General features: G+C 45.6%; 1 protein-coding gene across 1 annotated transcript in view; it reads right to left on the bottom strand.

Annotated features, from left to right (window-relative positions):
* The window catches only part of frmd4a (FERM domain containing 4A), a 52752-nt gene extending 42186 nt beyond the window's left edge, over positions 1-10566 (bottom strand). The window contains exon 1 of the mRNA XM_084555595.1: positions 10393-10566. Coding sequence (XP_084411721.1) covers positions 10393-10485 — 93 coding nt within the window. The 5' untranslated portion in view covers positions 10486-10566. The remainder of the gene's footprint in view (positions 1-10392) is intronic.
* Positions 10567-20808: the final 10242 nt, after the last annotated feature.

Below are 20808 nucleotides of genomic sequence, written 5' to 3'. Positions count from 1 at the left end.
ACTGTCATTTGTAAAAGTTTTAACAGGAAACAGTCGATCTGGGATGTTTGTCTCATCAAGTCTGAAAAAATCTGCAGAAATGCTGAACAAAAATGATGGCTTCAGTTTAGTGAGTTGGAGTACAGCAATGACTACAGGTACACACAAAATTCTTCCAGCTAAGGGGAAGTCCAGCCACCTGCGTTTGCTATGGTCTTCACTCTTTGCGTCTTCCCTATGCAGGATATCCTGCCTTTGGGATGGGGTGTGGTGTTGAGGACAGGGGAGGGTTGGCAGGAGAAAAACGAGAACACATATAATATACACAGCTGAAATCACTGCAAATGGAGAGCAACATGAGAAATGACAGACAATTACCAGGAGACACCGTCTAACACAGCATAGAGGAGCCCTGCCCTCGCACGCCTGCTGGTGCTAACCCTGTTTAAAGGGTCACACCACCAGAGGAGAATGTGTGACTGGAGGCTGTTGAGTCAATATTACTCAGCCTGATGTATGAAGCTGTGAACACGCGTCCGCCCGCTCTCATGAGAGAAATAAGTGCACGTCTGTGTGAGCATTTCACAAATGTTGCATTCGGCTGGTTAATGGAGCACCGCAGGTCAATCACAGAGACTTGCAGAAGATGCAAAGCAATGTGAGCGTAAAATCATCACCTTGACATACAGCATGCGTCGCACACCGGTGTGTGGTGAAATATCTGGGCAGGAGTCATGACTGAGAAATACTGTGTTGCTGATGATGGATTCCTTTGAGACCGAGAGTTAAAAATAGAGCAGAGACAGCGAGTTTTTAGAAATGTAATTTAAGTAGGGAAAAAAGTTAAAAATAGAAAGACGGATTGAAAGCGAGGGAGCGAGTTTAGGTCAGAGTGGAAAATGTTTTATTTTTTTCACTTAAGGAATAAAATAGAAGGTGGAAAAGAACTGGAGAGAGTGAAAACAGGCTAATAAAATATAAAGACACAGATTTTCTCCCTTTCTATCAGTCTTGCTCTCTGTCTGCCTGTCTGTCTGTCTGTCTGTCTCTCTCTATCCATTGTGTGTGTGCCAGTTGTGTGAGGCTGGGTATCTCATTAACAATAATAGAGGAAGCCGGTCAGAGAGGCCATGCAGTGAGCCAGGGATATCCCCATCCTGCAGACTGACACACTGACCCCTCCTTCTCTGCCTTTGCAACTCCCTCCACTATTAACTGCTCCACCTTGGACCATACCACTTCATCAGGCCAGGGGGAGATATTGTTCATGCTCATGGTAACGCTCCTCCAGAGGATGCTTGGGAACAGGACTGCGCCTGAAAAGTATTTCATCTTGGCCTCTGCCAGACATTGCGTGTTTGTCTTTAAATGAGGAGGGGGTGTTGAGGATGGGTTCGACTTATTTCAGTTTCCTCTGATTGTGTTACCCTCCCTCAGGATGCTTAAACTTGAGGTACATGAAAAACACATTTGAAGACAAAAGTTAGAATAACAATCTAGCTTATTCTTCTCCTGAGAGCAAAAAGGCGATACGAGCAAAAAGACAGGAAAACGCGCATGCTGTGCGTGTTTATCTTTGTGTGCATGTATGTAATGATACTGTATGAGCTTGTGTTCCGCAGTGCAGCGTGTGCTTTTTTTTTGCCATTTAGCAACAGGCTCAGCGAGTCTCTCGCTCTCTCTTTCTCTCTCTGTGAGCCTGTTTGGTTTGTCCTGGTGGTGCCAGCTGCATACAGGGCAGGTGAGATGCGTGAGGAATACTAATTGCTCCATGAAAGCCCCGAGTACCAGTCCTGACATGGGGAAGTGAATACTGATCAGCCATTTTGCTGAATCACAGCTAGACACAAGGCACCGAAGGCACTTTTGCTTTTAGTAACAACTAAAGTAATGCAAAGGAGAGAAATAGAAGCAAACTGGCACATTTGGTGTGTCAAAAGTTAGAAAGGGAGTTAAGAGAGTGGCCAGTCAACCTATACAACGGCGCCTGTGTTTTGTGTGCAAGTACCCCATATTGGATGTGCATAGAAACACTTAGCTTAGTTACCAGCTCTTAAATACTAACCCTAGCAACACAGCTTCCTTCATCCTGAAAACAGCAACTAAAGAACACCATACACAATGGTAACAATATAAAACTAAAAAGTGTTTTATGTAGTAGATGGACTTGGCAGGAATGCAGCCATGACCCTTTTCTGTCCTTCAGGCTAAATGAAAACAAATCATTCAAGTTTAACCCTGCCCCTGGCCCTGGCCTTGCGCCTGAAGGACATACCTGCCTAAAGTAGATCATCTGTTCCCAGCATGCCTCTCTCTCCTTTAAGCCTTGACACATGTGTCGAATACTTTCCTTACTAATAGTTTTCATGTGCCACATGGCCCAGTGTGTAAACAGACAATATTTAGTTAGAAATGTAATCCCTGCACACTTTTTAAAAGGCATGCATATCTCCCTAATGTTTTTGTGTGCATTTGAGATGCAGCCTACCTGGTAAAGTGGCCTTGAAACACACCTGTGTCCGTGTAATAGATGCAGAGGCCCAGGAAGGTTCCTGGAATGCACCCGAAGCCGCCGGATGGCTGTGGATGTCAGAGTCCACAGAAGACCTTGTCGGATACATACCGCCTCGTCTAAACCCAACAACAACGCCTCCATTACTTCACTAACTACTAGCACTATGTGACAAGATGTCAACTGGAGTGATGTACAGCAGTTTGAGTTTATATCAGTGGGACATCCACAGGAATCAAATGAACAAAAACTTAATTATACAGGTAAGCCATTACAGGTAAAATCCTCAGAGGCGCAGATGATTAGCCTTCATTGTCCTTTTGATACTGCTTAGCTCCATTAGATAATAACTGGGTCATCTCTAGAGGTAAGCCACAGAGAGGCAGGGTAGCCCTGTGACTGTCTTCTCTCCCACCTCTGTCCCTCTAGGTCCTCTGTCTATCTGGGAATCACCGGTCTGATGCCTCCTCAAGGTCAAACCCTGCGAGTCCTTCCGTCCCAGTCCCACACAGCCAGTGGTCCCTGCTGACTCTTTCTCTCATCTTCCTCCTCTCTCCTTTTCTCACTGAAGCAAGGCAACCTCCGTCCGCTGGCCTGAGCGCCACAAACACAAACATTCCCACTAAGGAAATGCAGCCGGTCTCTCCGTCTCCCTGACTGGTAGTTGTTTTTAAAGCGATATGCACTCTCATGCTGCAGCTCACAAGGAAAGCAACCAGTCCTCTCACTTTCTCTCTCGCTGCCTCGGCTTTCAAGTACAGAGGGATGATGTTACAGGCTGCGTACCTCTAACGCACCTGCTCAGACGGGACACCATCTGTATGTTTGTCATTCTGAACAAACGAAGATGGCACACACTCAAACACACAGGATACACAAGCACGAAGGCATGCGGGCTTATTTGTACACAGAGTGAACTGAACTCAGATGCTGACATCTGGTCTCCAAAGACTAATAGAGCTGAGATTCAAGCCAGACAGTTCTTTTGATATTCTTCCTATGAACCAGTTTTCCCAAGCTGGAGTATCCTGGTTTGACCTATCTGAGAGTTAAAAAAAAAAATCACAAATGCTCTGCCAGTCTGTTCCTCGTTGCCAAATCGACACATAATCCTCGCCCAGAATGCGAAAAGAACATAAATGTAATGGGTTTAGTTGTTTATTTGCGATAGAAATACACAATGCATCTTGTGTTGCCTTTGCTTACATGCACCCAATTTGCAACAATGGCCACATGGAGGCAATACAAACCCCATTTACAAGCTGTGCCAAGCTTACCCTGGCTGTGTGTAAATCTTTGCCAGTCTGTTATAAACTCTGGCTTAAGAGCACTGCTACAACAATACAGCACGGATAATCGATGTCTGGGGTGATATGAAGGTAAGAATAAATCTGAAGTCGAACGCAGTCGCACACTTTTTCTACCTCCAGCAGACTGATGATCTTCTGGGTCACAGAGGATTATTTTTTTTTTAGGTCAGTCATAACATTTAAAAAGAAAGGAATGTGTGTTGGTTTCTATTTATTTACATAGCTAAATGCCTGCATTTGTCCAATTTCTTCTCAGTCTTCCCTTAGAGAGATTAAATCAATAGAGAATTCAATAACTCTGTACTGTACAGTATTTCTTTGCCTTTCTATCAAACCCAATCAGACTGCGCGTGTGTGGATTGAATGGCTTTTCGTAGCCAGCTTTGATTCATGGGGAGGGTTTATCGATGTGAAGGGTCGCTCCTATAGTGCTGAGCTGGTGCTTGTGTGGGTCTGTATGCACAGAGATTGTTTTACGATGCTCTCATTCCATTCATTTGTTGTTGAAAGTTAAGTTACTGCCATGTTTCTTTTTTTTTTTAGAAACACTTGAATGCATCTTTCACAAAAATACAAATCCCCAATGACGATTTCATGTTTTCATGTGCTCAACTCCACAAAAACCATATGCTCCGAGACCCCCTCGTTTCACACCACCAGTTTCTCAGGGCCTCGTGATGTGCTCTCGCTGGCGTCTCGAGAAACCCATGAGGAATGCGCGGTATTCCTGCAGTGCGAATTTTCCGAAATGAATCAGGGGGTCGGCTGACGACGCTCACCTCTCAGCCAATGTAATTTACGAGGGAGGGGTGTAAATATTTGTTGTGGTAAGGAGGGGGGGGGGGGGGGGGGTGCGGGAGGTTAGGTATGACGGAGCACTGTTCCCATGATTCCATGTGTTTGCAATGTCCCGCCGAATCCTGGGAAAGGTCAGAGAAGCACTCTGATGTAAACAGACATGACCAGAGTGTCAGCTGGCCCGGCTATTACCATGGCAATAAGACGGAGGGCGGAAGACACTGTGCGGGCTTTTACGTTCAGCCCTGTGGTGATTATTTAGTCATTTCTTCCAAGTGTTTCGTACACATATTGTTTTGGCATAGAAAAACCAAGGGTGAACTCTTTCACCTCCTTCAGTCTGTACTTTCTCCCGTCTCTCTTTTCATCTTTCATCTCTCCTTCACATCTCTATCTCTCAATCTCCCTCCTGCTCTCTGATCCGCATTCAGGCGTGTTATACTAGAGTGCTGGCAAGTCAGAGAGAGAGAGAGAGAGAGAGCGATGAAGGGAAATGGGTCACCTACACTATAAATTCACAAGAACGTTCTCAGCTGAGGCTCTCCGGCCCACAAATCCCCTAAAACAGCTGTATACAAGAGAGGAGGAAGTGCGAAGGTACTAGTCGGGGCACTTCTTCTCTTCTTTTGCTACAGTTTTTGAATGATTATGAGCGTAAAGCTTTTTGCAGATTTCAGTTCGCATTCATCGCACACAAACACCACTGTGACAACGACAGAGATTACAAGTGACAAATGTGTATAGACCCGCTCTCAAATGCAATTCCGATCAGTCTACTTTAATGTGATTGTATTAGAGGTGCGAGCGGGGGAAATCAATAACATAACGTAATGTGGCTCAAGAGAGGGATATGTGTGTGTGTGTGAGAATGTAAGTGCATGCATGGACAATTCACGTTCCCTGCTCTTACGGGTGTTTGAGATGATTTAAATAAAAACACTGTTGCCCGCTCATGCATCTTAACAAGTTCAGATATTTTGCAAGTATCTGGACTTGTTAAGTGGAGAAGTTGACCTAGTTCATGTGTTATATGCTCCCATATACTACAACGCACATGCACACAGGGGCGTTCGCTCAAGGAAGCACGCACACGAACAAACACACACACACTCTTGTTTCCTCTCTCAAGCTAATCATTCCCTCCACTTTGCCTGGCAGATAAATATTAATGAGGATTACGATGTTACTGCAGTACACCCACGGGAAAACAAGAGACTGCATCTCTCCCTCTCTCTCTTTCTCTCTTCTCCTCCTAACCCTTTCCCGCTCTGTCTTTCTTTGTCACTTCTGCACACCCACGCACACGTACTCCAACTAGCACCATCATCTTCAAGAAAGCCTTTACCACTCAGGAAAAAAAACCTTTCTCTTTCTCCCCAGCTCTCCTTTCCATCCCTCTCATTCCGTCACTGCAGGATCCGCACACAGACTCTTGCAGCACACGCACAAACTATGAATAAACCCGTTCATACGAGTGAGTCACAGACAGTGCCTCCGTTCTCCCTGAGACGTGTTATCTCTTTCTAACAAAGGGCACAGATTGTGCTGGAGATATTTAAGGAACATTTCGGGGGTCTCCACTTCCTGTTTTTGGGGGAAGATGGAATTTAACAGACATCTTCCCATCAACCCACACTCCTCTTTATTTTTTCTCTCTGTATGTCTTTTTTGAGAGGACTGCATGCAGTTATCCCTGAGAACAGATGAGAAGGGATAATGAAGAAATCACTCTGAGCTCTGCACGAAGGCGGCAGAGGATGGGAACACACGAACACTGAGACATCGACCAGGCATGTTTTGGCACAGGACAGAAGCGTCCACTCTCACCATAGCTACCCTGCTAGCGGACTGTCTCCATAGAGAAAACACATTATCAGCAGCTCACTGCCTTCAGCCATCACTCACAGTCAATAGGCGATCATCTCCTCATTGTTTGATCGTCCACCGTACAGATTTACTTTGAACTTGTACGCAGCTGTGCCGTGTGTCTATGGGTCTGCGGGTTGGTTTTGGACCAGGAATAAAAGAGGGGAAAAACATCATGGCACAGAGTGATGAAAGAGGGTGGAGGAGACGGCGGGAGTCACCCGCGTGCCCCCCTTTCCTCGCTTGCTCAATAACATTCTTCGTTTCTGAGCCGCCTTGGGGAGAAAAGGGGGGTCCCCTTTCATGCCGAACAGGGTGTGGTGCAAAAGGGGCCTTCAGGAGCCTTTAGCTCCAGTTATTCCTTTTCCCCCTCTTTCCCCTTCTCTCTGTCTCTCTAATTGGGCAGACTGACCACGGCTTTCTCACCTACAGTCCTGGGGGCATGTTGAGATCCGGGGGAATCAATACTGCTGAAAGGCAAAGCAGAACTCTAGAGGCAAATCCTCAATGGCTCAAACGGACGTTTGCTAACAGAGGGATGATGCATTCAACTTCTTTTGGATGTTTTCGTGCCTCAACTTTGTAGCCGCTTCAATGAGTTCTGACTCTAATGTCGAGGCAATTAGATCAGTCTGATGAGAATCAAGGAGAGCGTCAACCTGACCCACAGAATGCCGGAGTCCAATGCTGACCTTCTCTGGGATTGGTCCAGGCAAGATGTTTAAAAGTAACAAGGATTGATTAGTATTCCTGCCTCATCACTCGCCCGGCTGCCTCTAGCTCTCAGCCCTATAGTGGTAAATTACAGTCACACTATTGTCTCCTTGCATTCCTATTCCTCTCGTGAGTGTGGGTTTTAGACGTGTATATATATGTGTGAACTTCTCTGACAGTGATCCACCCCTCCCAGTTTCATGCCCTCACTCCCCTGCGGTGCCCCTGACAACAACATGTTTCCTTGGAGAGTGATTCATCCTCCTAAAATCTTTTTTTTTTTGTTTCTGTCTGACTCCCCCCGAATGCCAAAACACACACAAACACACACGCCAATCTTTCCAGCATCCTCTCATCCCTTTATTTGTTAGTTTGTTTTTTTGTTCTTAATTTCGTAGAAAAGAGCTCAGCAGCTTAACATGATAGCAACAAAAGCAGAGGATAATCCTAATTCAGTCTGCTCACAGAGGTAATCTAAACAGAAAACATCCCCTCAAAGAAGCTGTCGACACCAACTGTGCAATTTGTTATCATCGTATTGTGCTGTAAACACCTAAATGTTTTGAGAGGACTACCAGTAAGTGTTTCTATCCCATTTTGTCCACGCACCTTTTACTTGCAGACGGTATTTTCAGGCAACAACGAGAAGACGCAGAGTAATCTATTGTTCTACACTTAACGAGCCATGCTTTGCTCAAATGTGTCATAGCTGCTGACTGTAAACAAAGACGGCTATTCTCTTCCTGCAGATATTACTCAATTAACGGTGACAGAAACCCACATCCATCAGAAACTACTGACGCAGATGTGGGTCGATTCATCTGCGTTAGGTAAGCGACAGGGCACAGATGAAAAGATGGGTTTTCACTCTGCGATCTGGAAGGTGAAAAGCAATCAGGACGAACCCATTTATAAAAATATATGTCCTTCCAACAAGCTACTGAATGCTAATCGTTTGGAGGAGAGCGCTTAGCCGGTGGGGATGCACATCCGGTAACCTCTGCATGTTCGCAAGGAAATGCTGAAGGATATGAAAAACTTTTTCCAAGTGTACCGAGTGCTTTTTACTGGATGTAAGCTTCTAGCAATACATTTCAGTCCGCTCAGTCAGTGGCTTATAGGCACGGATATGTTCAATATATGTTTTTTCTATTCTTTTTTTTTTTTTTTTTGCAGGCTGTTATCCCTCCTCGCAGCTGACGCATTTGCACGAGGTCGAGATTGGATGTGAGTGCAATGAGTTATCTAACATGACAAGTCAGAGCAGGACGGAGCTGCAGCTGTGTATATGTAAGTGAAAGTATTTCAGAGGCTCAGTGAGGAAAAAAAAAGTCCTAACCCCTCAGACAGTCAACATTTACAGAGCCCCTCGTGTGGAAACCTGTAAATCACTGAGCTTTGTTCACCTGCCACGAGAGAAGAAGAAGGAACGAGTCGAACACTCTGATCATTTACATTATTTTTTTTTTGGCCATTTTTCTTCTGCCTGTGCAGTTTGATAGAAAACTATTTTGACAATCTGATGCATTCACTACCTTGCAAAGTGACCCGATGTACATCTGTCTAGTCGTTCTTTCAGAGCAGCAGCAGAAAATAACGGCAGTGAGTTGATGTAAATCACAATAAGTCATCCTCCTTCAGTCTGCCTGCACACAGCTGGTTGCAAGAAAAATGGGAGGCAGAGAAAAGGAATGCAATCAGGAGAGAGCAAGAGAGAGAAAGAGATTTTCTTTTTCTTGTGTGAAAATCTGCATTCCTCCATTAATCAAGGTGATTTGACTGAATGTGTGTGTGTCTGTGAGTGTTCGTGGCTCCAGCCAATCAACCGGGAGCAATTACCTCTCTCAGAAGGACAGTGAATACTCTCCAATCAAGGACTATTATGACAGCCGGCCTGGTTCAGGCGGATCACAGATTATCCGTTTGTTGAATTAATAACCTCCGCTCTTTGGATAGAGAAACCGGAAAGCATCGGAAGAAAATAAAACATACATTTTCTGACACTTTGCTTCCCAACTTGACTATAAAAGTTTTCCTCTGAAATGGAGTCGGGTTGTGTTTTATGTATCTCTAGTGAGTGGGGGTATGCGCGTAAATCTGGGCTTATTAAAATGAAAGCCGTTTTCATCCAATAAAGACTCACAGCCTGTAATTTACGATAGCACGTGTACAGTATGTGCACGCGCTCTATGCTGAGTCCTCTGTGTAGACGTTCAATCACAACGAGAACTACAAAGAGGGCCGCAGATTCCTGCAAAGAGCTCCTGGCAAGCAGAAGTCACCAGTCACTCAAAGAGGCGCGTTAATGGAACCGCAGTTAAGAATGAGATTTCAGATCATCATGATCCTATAAGAACCTCGCAATTTGAGAGAGTTTTATTTTCAAGGAACCGAAAGCTTGGCTCGCTCATCACCTCGACACACCTAATGCCAGCATATTTGCAACATGAAAGAGCGCTGACATGCATCAAGGGAGAAATTCAATGGGGAAACACGCGCACGGCTTTCCAGCACCGTAAACAACTTATCTGAGAAGCAGAAGATGTGAATCATCTGGCATGTTTTAGCCTGTCTCAACAAATGACACAAGGGTTAACTTTGCAATGCACATTCCATATCTGAACTGGGACCTATTATCGTCAGTCCTCAGTCCACACCCACCAGATACACAAACACATAAACACTGTGGCTTCTGACACCCAGCAGACAAACTGACTTACTCTATTAAAAAGTCTGCCTAAGTATTTAACACTTTAAATCGTGCTGAAATTGAGTCTATGTGCGGCTTTGGTTGATAAAAGGAATCTAACTCGTGTGTCAAGTCTCAAGTTTAATTGCGCCGACAAGTGACAAGCAAACAAGCAGCACTCAAAGACAGCTCTCCCACAGTGAGACTTCCCTGTAACCTTGAAACCGAGGACGGCAGTGGAATACATTAGCAGTGACAGAGGCAGACTGCAGAGATTGACAGACCCAGATTGACAGGGAAGAAAACACAGAGAAGTATTGTCCACTGTAGAGATTAAAAGCTTTGCTCTTGACTTGCCTTCCACCAACTCAAATCTAATACGGTTCCCTGGATTAGCCAAGAACCTTTTTAAATCCCACTGACACACAGAGAGGCAAGAGAAAACGCGGTCACACACATGCTCAGAGTCGCAAAAGAAGGGAGGGAAAGTGAAGGAGAGGAATTGTGGGAAGCTTGTGTCTTACCCTCTCTCCACTGTTCCTCCGCAGAGTCCCCACCGGCAGCTTAAGCATCAGCCGGCGGGTCCTCCCGGGCGTCACCGCTCCCTGGACCACCATGGTACGCTCCAGAGTGTGTGTGCCTGTGGGTGTGTGAGCATTTGTGTGAGTGTGCGAAGTGGGTGTCCTCGCCGTCCCGTCCAGCCTGACAGCTATGGTTCACGCGAGCTTGCGCGTGGGTGTGTATGAGGGAAGGAAGTGTGTGATGTGATAGTCCCACACCGGTCCTATGTGCCTCTCTCTGCTTCTGTTTCCCTCTGTGTTAAAACACAACCCATTCTGCTCCGCTCAGCCACGCTCCCACTCTGCCGCTCCTGAGGTGAATGAGTGTGTGAGAGTGTACGGGAGGGGAGAGGGAGTGCGCTTTGTCTCTCCTCTCTCTTCTCCAGCTCCGGCAGCTTCCCCTCCCTTCCCCTCACACTCACTTCCTTCAGTTGGGGGCTTAACCAGGTCACTGGATTAATGTGACGTTACAGCTCTTATTAGCATACGCACTGGCGTCACGTGATCCAATAATAATTGTATGTGAGCACATGTACCCCCACCACCCTCACACACACACATATATACCCAGCCCTTTCAGGGGATCACGTGGGGAACCTCAAAAGGAATATGGGATGTTTTGCCATCTGGTTGGGAGATTATCTCTGAAATCCCACATCCAGCTTTCTCTCCCAGTGTCTGGACACAAAGAAGGGGAATACACACACATTCAGGCATGCATCTTTGCAGTCAAGCATGCACATTGCTCATGCATGCAGATATTGCTAACGCTATCACTTGGTTCATTGTTAATATAGGTAAAAGTGTAGAAATTGGCCCGATTTTTTTTTTTCCTTTTGCACAAAGCAGAGACAGTAGTCGACCGGAGTAGAGAAGCGAGTGTCTGGCCCTTGCGGAGACCTTTTATCATGTCAGTGGCAACCACAAGAGCTGCAGCCCCATTCAGCTGAGTCAGTCCCGCGTATCCACCGCGGTGGTCTTTACATGTCCATTAAAGCTATTGGCTCCATGAGTTACAGCTGCACCTAGTGACTTACTGTCATATTCTCGTCATCACTCACCGCGGAGCCCTGTTTGCTTCTGCACGTCGATGCTCAACTGTCGGCTGACTAACTAACTAAACTGAATCGACACAAGCATGGAAAGCTGTTGCACACATGTGCGCAAAACCGGACGTTCGCACACATATAGGAGCATCTGTGAGAGAGCTGACCAGTAGCACTGGATTATAATACCGTTATATTTGACTTTGTTATCATAGCCATGATGTGATTTGCGAAATCACAGGATGTAAAATCAGATTAAAGCCACCACTGAAAATGAGAAACCATCCATCGCGCATATAATTTCTTTAAGTGAGGAAGCCTGACGTTCAGTGACATGATACTATACACTATGTTGCACACACACACACACACAAATACAATGTTAAAGCTGAGCGACAAGCATACAGGAGGAAATCGTCTGCGGTGGTAATCCCCAGTAAGCGTTATTTATTCAATACCCTGGCCCACATCAGTGTGTGAGTGACTGTGGCCTACATGAGAAATATCAGAGGGCTATTTATAAACTTAGTCTGCAGACATGCAGCTTTTACAGATGGCATGCAGGAGGAATTGAAAAAAAAAAAAAAGAGATTCATTTTCTCTACAGCGTGATAGCTGCTGTGTGTGATGCGCGTGCTTGATCTTAATTCAGACAGAGATTAACTGCCACTGCTGATTCGGGAGACAAACCCTCGCTGCTTTCATGGGTCTCTCGTATGACACCTTGACGGGGAGATGACAATACACTCGCCTAATTGAACAGTTTAAGCGCGGCTTGTGTGCTTTTGTTCTCCCTCTTTCACCGCGTTTTAAAATGTATTAGATTCCTCCTCTTCAATTCCACTGAGGTGATAAGCCCTCGTCTTGACAGGAGGAAAAGCAAATAAATAAATAAACCGAAAACAACGTGTTACTATTCTTGATTGCCTCGGGCTTGATGCACAATGACCCATTTCAGTCGGCAAGCGTGCAAAAACGAAGGCGAATGGGATCTGCACTTGAAATGCAAACCTGTGTAAATACCAGGGAATAAAAATACAAAAATCGAACCAAAAACTTGGGAGATTCTGACGTGACAGAAGCAGGTGTCCTCAAAATGAACTGGCAGCTATTCATACGTTTCCGTAAAAAGAAAACATGCACAAAAGAACCAGAAATGATTACCTGGTTATAAGAGATGCTAATGAGGGAAACAGAGCGGAGGAGTTTTAATTGTCTGCTTCATCTTTGTTTGGAGTGGTAATAACAAAAAGCAGTGGTTCTCGATTGTAGAATCCCAGCGTTGTTATGCATTAATCTACCCTGATAACCCAGCCAGTCTCTGCCCACGGGCGTCTGACTCATCCCTACCGTCCGTGCATGTGTGTCTTTGTGTGTGGGAGTGTGTGTTTATGGAAATGCCCCGTAGTTGGACTCCTCTCCTCATCCCAGGCCCGGGCAGAGAGGGGGCTGAGTGTTTATGCTCGAAGACTCCGCAAATTACGAAGAGTTGAGTTACAGCAACATTGCGAGGAAAAACAGATAAACGGTTTTGTAGCTAAACAGAGCCACCCTGATAGCAGCTCTTTTCTCCGCTTCCTGTGCTAGTGTTGTTTTTCTCCGTCTCTCAAGAGAGTGAGATGAGCAGAAAGCGCGTCCTCCCACCCTTCATTAGGCCAGAACCAATCATAATGACTTCTCCACAGGGGCGCATCCACTTCAATTATCATCCCCTCGGCAGTGTCTGTGTAAGGAGGCCTGGGAAACACTTTTACGCGCTCGGTAAAAGGTATGACAGAAAGCCTGTTAGATTTATTTATTTATTTTAGGAAACAAGGACATTTGTGTGACTCACTGTGAAAACTGGGACATGTTTGTATTTCGGAGAGAGATTTGGTGGGACACGAGCACAGGTTGTCCTGGTCAAATTGTGTCGCTCAGCTCACATCTGCTCGACCTGCTGCGAGGCTACAGTGTGTGTGTGTGCATACAGTGTATATGTGTGCAGCTCGGTGTGATTAACATTTCAGGCATCGGCATCAATGGAATGAAGTCGGACTGAATGTTTATAACCTTGACAAGGCAGCTATTACCTTGCAAAAGATATCCGAGCACAGTCCACGACCAGACTTACACAACTACTATTCTACAGTCATTTATGCCTTAATGGAATTAGAGTATATCATTCAAATGGGCCAATCAGCAGTCTATTATGAGGCCAGCAGCAGACTTGAATGGGGAGCTAGATGTGCAATTTGCCCCAGCGAATAGCATTCAAACCTTCTGAATTATTCACCTAAGCCTAGTGGAAAGCCTCCGTGTACGCTGGGCCAGTCGGCATCAGAATCTGAAGGCGATGGAAATCTCGTGATGAATGATAATAGCTCAAGAGTTTATAGATGAGCGTGCATAAACTGGATCAGATTTATGATAATTGTCTTTTCTATAGTTATTCCTGGGTGATTCGGCGGAAAGAAAATATTAATGAGATAGGTCTGATTGCTAAAGTCGACTCTTATTATTCAAATTTCATTCATTCTTTGGAGGTTTCTGCAAAAAAATAACAATTCAAGGATTTCAACTGTGATTTAGTTTATTTTTCTGAGCTCTGCTGTTTTCCAGAATCAATTAAAGCACATAAATGGGCCATCACTGTCCTGGGGAACATGTTTTTGTCTTTTCATTTTAAGTCATCCCCTCAATCCACAGTGGGCCACACCAAATGCGCTATTTACAACTTGTTTTCTTTGACCTGCTTTTAAGTCTTTACATCTTCGGCAGTAAGAAATGAGCTTGGGGCTGATTCATGTAGACGGGCTTAGAAAATGAGGAAAAAAAACATGGAGAGATGGCATGTTTCATTTTTGGTGTTTTCTAAGGATTTGTTGACAGTAAGAAAAGTATTTAACTGGGCACAAGGCTCGAAAAGCTGTACGACAAAGTGTGAGGGAACTGCTGTGAAAATGTCTGTCGTGACACTGCGATTCCAGCCGCTCGCCAATCAATACCTAGATCCGATTAAATCAGACTGGATGACAAATGTTTGGTGGCGAGAGGGGGAGAGGAAGAGAGAGACGAGGGCGAGATGGAAAGAGGGAAAAGGTCGGATTGCTATAATTGAACAAGTTTGTCACTGGGCAGAGCACACGCGCGTTACATAACAAAATATTCACACATAATACACCAAGACAGTAGCCGCTATCTGAATCAACTCATCTAGCACAGTCAAAAGAGAATGCACATGCTGTATAGTACGAGCCGGACTGCGGAGAAGAAGCTGTTAGTATCAGTGCGTCACAGTGTTTGTGCTTCTGGCAGAGCGAATGCTCTCAGAGACCCTTTGTGGCAGTCTGGCTCTCCCAAAGACATAAACTAGCGCTTTGTGGCTGCGGGAAAGAGAGGAGACAGTGCTGAAAAGAGCAAAACGGAGCAGTGCAGTACAGCTGTGATGGAAACAATCCCATCCAGCTGAGGTCTTTCTCTGCCAGAGGAAACCAGGGGGATGGGGGGGAGGAAAGAAGGGAGGAAGAGGAGCGAGAGAAGGGGTGTTTTCAGCTGTGCCTTCAGGCCTGCATCACAGAAGGGATGTTGGGGTGGGGGGTGGGGGGTTAGATGATTGGGAGGTGGAGACGTTTGTGGGGGTGCACGAGGAGGAGATTCAATTAAACTACACAAGGACTGAATGCATTTTTAATCACGCCGCTGAATTTCCTGATGTGGCTGTCAGCCTTTGTACGAGGCATCCATCTCTCTCCCTCTCCCCTTCCCCGTGTCCTCCCATCACGGCTCACTCACGGCTCAGCAGGCCAGATACACAGCAGCTTTGGCAGGAGCTGATATGACACCACAAACCGACATTTTATGGGAATGAAAAAATAAATAAATAAATAAAATCAGCAGGTCGCATTTTATTCATGTCAAAGCCAGCGGTAGAGTTTCTCAAAAATGTCAGCTCCAGACTCCTGAACCTTAAGCTGGTTGACATGACTTTGAAACCATGTTGTGCAGACCGGTGCTTTAAAGCTTTGATAGTAATCTCGAACACTGACGACTTAAAAGTGTTGACCTGAAACATCTAGAGCCGGACTCCGTTTTTGACTCAAGTTTGCTCTGACTGCTAAAGTCAACTAAATATTGACCTCCTTTTCTTGTAGTGAAAGAGGCTGTAAGGGAAGTTCACGGCCTGGGATCCTTTCTGCTTTCATGAATCATTCATATGTGCTGCTGTGCTAATGAAAATAGCTGTGCACCCTTGAATATAGCTGCTCCACTAAGCCACGGAGCAGGATAGATAGGACTCCGGAGGTCCCTCTCTACTGGAGGATGAAGAACTGCTGCCATTTTTCTTAATGATCCTTAATATTCTTCTAACGACCCTCAACTCTGGGCTTAGTGTCTTAATTCACCCACACAAACACTTTACACTGTAAATGCTAGTCCATTCACTCAAAAATTACTAAATGTTTTCAGTGATATAAGATGCCTAAAGCATTGCACCGTCCACTGCTGCACTTTTTGACAGTTTGGTGAAACAGGCATCTTCTTTACTCATGTTTGCATGTTGTGTGTGGCCATGTCTGTGTGCACACATTGCCATATGCCATTCCGTCGAGCAACCAGACTGGAAAGGGTGCAGGCAATTTGAATATTTCTCATTTGAGTATGCAAAGTGACCCGATATCCCTCTGTTTTCCAGCCTCTTCCAGCAATTAGAGAAATAAATAAATAAATAAGCAGTCTAATTAGAATGCTGAGAGGAAACGTGGAGGAAGGAAAGCATTTCCCTGCCTTCCTTTTAACATCCCACATGCAATGCATGAATAATCCAGATCCTGTTGTGGCCATAATCTTTATTGCCTCAAGTCGTAAATCATCCATTGGATAAATGAAAATGGCCAAATCTCCAAAATAGGTTGATGGATTCAGGCATCAAATCTCTGCATATATCAGTGACAACGATGCCCTGCAGCAGTGGACGGAGGGCTGATAGCGTTCATTGGAAGCGCAGGGTATCTCAGCAAAGGACAGATTACAGTTTCCTCTGACAGATGTCTGTGCCTGTAAACAATGTTAAAGGGAAACAGCAGCTTAACGACCAAACTCATTACAGCAGCCGACGGATCAAAGCGACCAGGGATTCTGTTGTCACATTTACAAAGCGCGCGTGTCCACGCAGAGGTAGAACACGTACTACTGCATGCAGATGTCTTTCGTGCATGCCTGTGTGCACTGTGGAGCACTCGTTCTTTCCCACAGCCTGAAAGCTTTTGGAAACCGCAGGGGCCTGGTAATCTACCTCTAACCAAGCGTCACGGGCAATAGAAACATGGCTATCACATCCATCAGACTTTCCGTCTCATTCTCATTCCTCTGTCATCTCTTATTCCCTCATTCCTAATTCCCACTTCCTTTATTTAGAGATTTCGTTCATTTCTAATCAGAAGATTTAGAGCTATCTTTGGATAAATCCAAAGGTTGCAGACCACAGAAAGCAGAAGTAAGCTCAGTAGGTTTAACACTTTGTAGTTTGTTGGATGAAAGCTACTCACATGCTGAGCTAACATTCCCAAACTTTTAATTTACTAGCTAACCCCGTGTTGAGATAAATATTAGGCCATGCTGTCCAGGTTAGATTAGATAAATTTCTTCTCTAAATCTCTCTTCATGCACAGAAGTTCACGCTTAATCTGTATGGGGTGGTGGGATTTTTTTCTGTGCCAATTAATGAGAGCGCATCTGGAAAGAACATATGTTGGCCTCTGGTTTCTAACTGTAATTATGCAGCATAGAGGTCACCCGTTTGAAACCCAGAGAGAAGAGGGGGAAAGTTGTGACGAAGGATCAAATCAGACTGAACAGAAGAAAAGTGGGAAGACTTACAAAAACATCCATAAGCATGTGTTCCAGGGTCACCTCCAAGTCCTCGAGACGAGCCGAGAGAGTCATCGTTCAGCCGAGTTTTTTTTTTCTACAAAACTCCTCAGCAAAACCTCAAAAATTTCTCCTGTCGTTTGCTATGTGTAATCACGGGATACTGGCAGTGCCTTAGAGAACGTGATTAAGCCATGTCAGCAGTATAACATGCCAGTTCTCCGAAGAATTGAGAGCCATGGCATCTTCTGATAGTTCAGCTTAATTGCTCTGCACCCTTAATTTCATTCTCCATCCAGAGCAGCTGCCCAAATCACCAGGTGTAAATCCAAATCTGATAAACAAAACACAGGGTCCCGATCAGCGCTCCAAAGCTTCCCCGAAAAGAGTTGGGGGTCCTGTCAGAGGGATTCAACCTGTGACTTCTTTAGTCTTTAGCCTCTTCTTCAGATCTGAGTTATGATCCTTGAGGGAGATGAGGAACTCCCTGGCAGAGGGAGGGCAGAGGGTGGGTCTCACTGTTCCTGCTAGGGTGCAAAGCGGAGGATAGGCGGAGGTTGGATGGGGAGCAGCGAACCAACTACTATGCGATGAAGTCATACGTCTACTTCATTTTTTTTCTTCCTATCTCACATTTTTTGAGTTGTTTGAGTTGTTCATTCTCTTTTCCCTGTTTCCCTCTCTCTCCTCTTGTCCTTCTCCCAGCCTTTTCAGGTCTCTGTCCACAGTGGACGTCTTTGTGCGGAGGGAGAGCCCCGGGCAGCTGATGCACAGTTCTGGGTGCTCTTGGCTGGGGTCATCCTCTCTCACACTGGGCCTCTCATCAATGGGCCTTTGTGACAGCCTCATTAAGGCTTGGCCCTGGATGCTGAGGCTGCCGTAGACACACACGGAGGGGGGAAAACAACAGCGATATGGCTGGGATCTATGACTGGAAGCTTATGTAACATTCGTAGGGAGGGGTGGCGGGGGGGTTGTAGAGGACAGGGCATGTGGGGTAGAGGGCTGATGGGGAAAAAGAGGAGTACGGGGGAGTGGGAAGGCTGCGTGGCAGGGTGACTCAATGAGAGGGGAAGGAACGCAGAAGAGAAGCAGGATGTTGGTGGGACGTCCATGGAGAGGGGTTGTTTTTGTTTTTCTGGCAAGTGCTGGAGGAATGTACCCCCCGTCCTCTCTCAGTTATCAAGGCTTACAAAGAAACTAAAAGGCTGGGTCAGTTAAGCTGGACTGTACCAACAAACAGGATGTGACCTCATACAGTAACAAAGTGTAATGAGTGAGACCACATTCCACACAAGAAAGTGGTATTAATCAGGGTACGGAAGGAAATCAGAGAATGAGTTCATACCACTACCATTAGCCATTTACACCGATCAGCCACAACATTAAAACCACTTAGAGGAGAAGTGAATAACACTGACCATTGTTAGTGGACCTGGCATTCATGTGGATGTTACTTAGACATGTACCACCCACATAGACTAGACCAGACACCCCTACCCCATAGCAATGATACTCCTTGATGGCAGCAGCCATCCCCAGCAGCATGCAGCCTGACACAGGCACACACGCAAAAAGGTTTAGGAATAAAAACATGAAAAACAGCACAAGGTGTTGACCTGGCCTCCAAATAATTCACTAGGTCCCAAACTGATCAAGTATCTGTGGGATGTACTGGAACAAGCCTGATCCACAGAGGCCCCTCCCCTCAAACCATAGGACCCAAAGGCCTCCACTAATTAACGTCCTGTTGCCAGACACCACAGGACACCCTCAGAAGGCCCATGTCCATTCTCTGATGAGTCACAACTGTTTTGGAGTCACAAGGGAGACCTACACAATATTATTGTAGTGCTAGGTGCTTTGCTCAAGGGCACTAATGAATGTAGAGGCAATTCATACCAGTGACCCTATAAGTCCACTGCTCCACAGCTACCCCTTGCAAATAGTCCCTGCAAAAAATCAACAGGAACAGCCACTCATCAGTCCTCACATCAGCTCGGTAGTCCGGAGCACCGGGTTGTGACAGGGGCTATCGCACCACCGTGATGCATACCATAATACACACCACTGGGTGTTAAAGAGTGTACATCCATTAGTTCTTTGTCGCCCTCAGGAGGCTTTCTTACAGAAGGCCCTCCTAATGCTGCCTGCTGTGAATGTGCAACGCTGAACCGAAATATCCTTCTAATTCTCATCTGCGTGCCGCTCATGCATTATAAATACACCCAGCGTGGTGGAGATGGACAGTATATGGCCACTAAGACTTGTGAAGCAGAGTCTGAATGCAGAGAGCGGCAGGTAGCCCGTCCAGACTGGGATTCGTCATTAGTGAAAAGCTTAACCCCCAGCAGAGAGGTAGCGCAGGACAGCAGGTCCCAGTGTGACACCTTCTTGGCACGGCAAGGGTTAAAACCCAGATTTCTGCATATAATCCAGCGTGTGTGTGTGTGCCTGCGTGTGTGCACGAGATAGTAAGTGGAGTGAATCGTTAGTGCAGTGTTTACAGCAGCCATCTGACAGACAGCTGAACGTTGTCTTGCATCTTTGTATAATAAAAGAACACATTATGTTCCACAAAAAGCACGTTCATTCACACACATGATAGAGTTCGATTTACAGCAAAGAGGGACTTTGAACTGCCAAGCTACTGTTTCCAAACAGATAAAGGTGCAATTTATGGATCCCCTATGAATCCTTGTACACACTTCCTATAATATATATTATCATGTACATGTAAATAAACAGTAATTATTCTATATATTTATAGATGCACATGAAAATATAATGAGAGTAGATCATTCAACAAATGAGTTACATTAAAACCCTTGAAGTATTAGCAGAAAAATGCTTCACTGGATATGATACCTTCAGATGAATCGTGCAGAAGCAGTCAAGGCCCGAGTTGTTCTTCCATTTTTTGCCACCACCAGTTTCTTCCGGGACTGGCCCGGTAATCCAGTATGGAGCAAGAACACCACAGTGGTGTCTACAGCAGCAGTTCAGGCGCTGCATCACGAAACCGGCTTTAACAACCCCTCCTGCTTCTGAATCATGCTCAAAAAAAATAAAAAATCCGAGGACAGTTTTGCTCTTTTGAATCTAATTTTCAGCGTGCCGAGAACAGAGCGAGCGTCCCCGTCAGCGTGATTGATCGTCATGTCCACCTGGTGTGGAAGATAGGGACATGTGCTAATCAAACCCTTGGCAGCCGTCCAAGTGGTTTGAGGTCTGTGCACACACACACACACGCTCAGAAATAGTGCCTCTGTCTCTTCCAGACATGTTGATAAAGCCTCTTAAGCACCTGTTTGCATCAAACCGTCTCAAGGTTTCATTGCCAGTCTTCACGCCGGACACGTAGGTGTTAAAGTCTGCACAGATTGCCACACACGCTGCACTTTACTTACTCACATGTCTGGTCAAATGACTCCAAGTGGTTTTTATTGGCCCAGTGAATGTCGTGCTGTAATTTATTATCCAT

This window comes from Chelon labrosus, assembly GCF_963514085.1.
Source record: "Chelon labrosus genome assembly, chromosome: 11".
Taxonomy (NCBI): domain Eukaryota; kingdom Metazoa; phylum Chordata; class Actinopteri; order Mugiliformes; family Mugilidae; genus Chelon; species Chelon labrosus.
The sequence above is the reverse complement of the archived record's forward strand: the minus strand, read 5'-3'. Positions and strand labels throughout refer to the sequence as shown.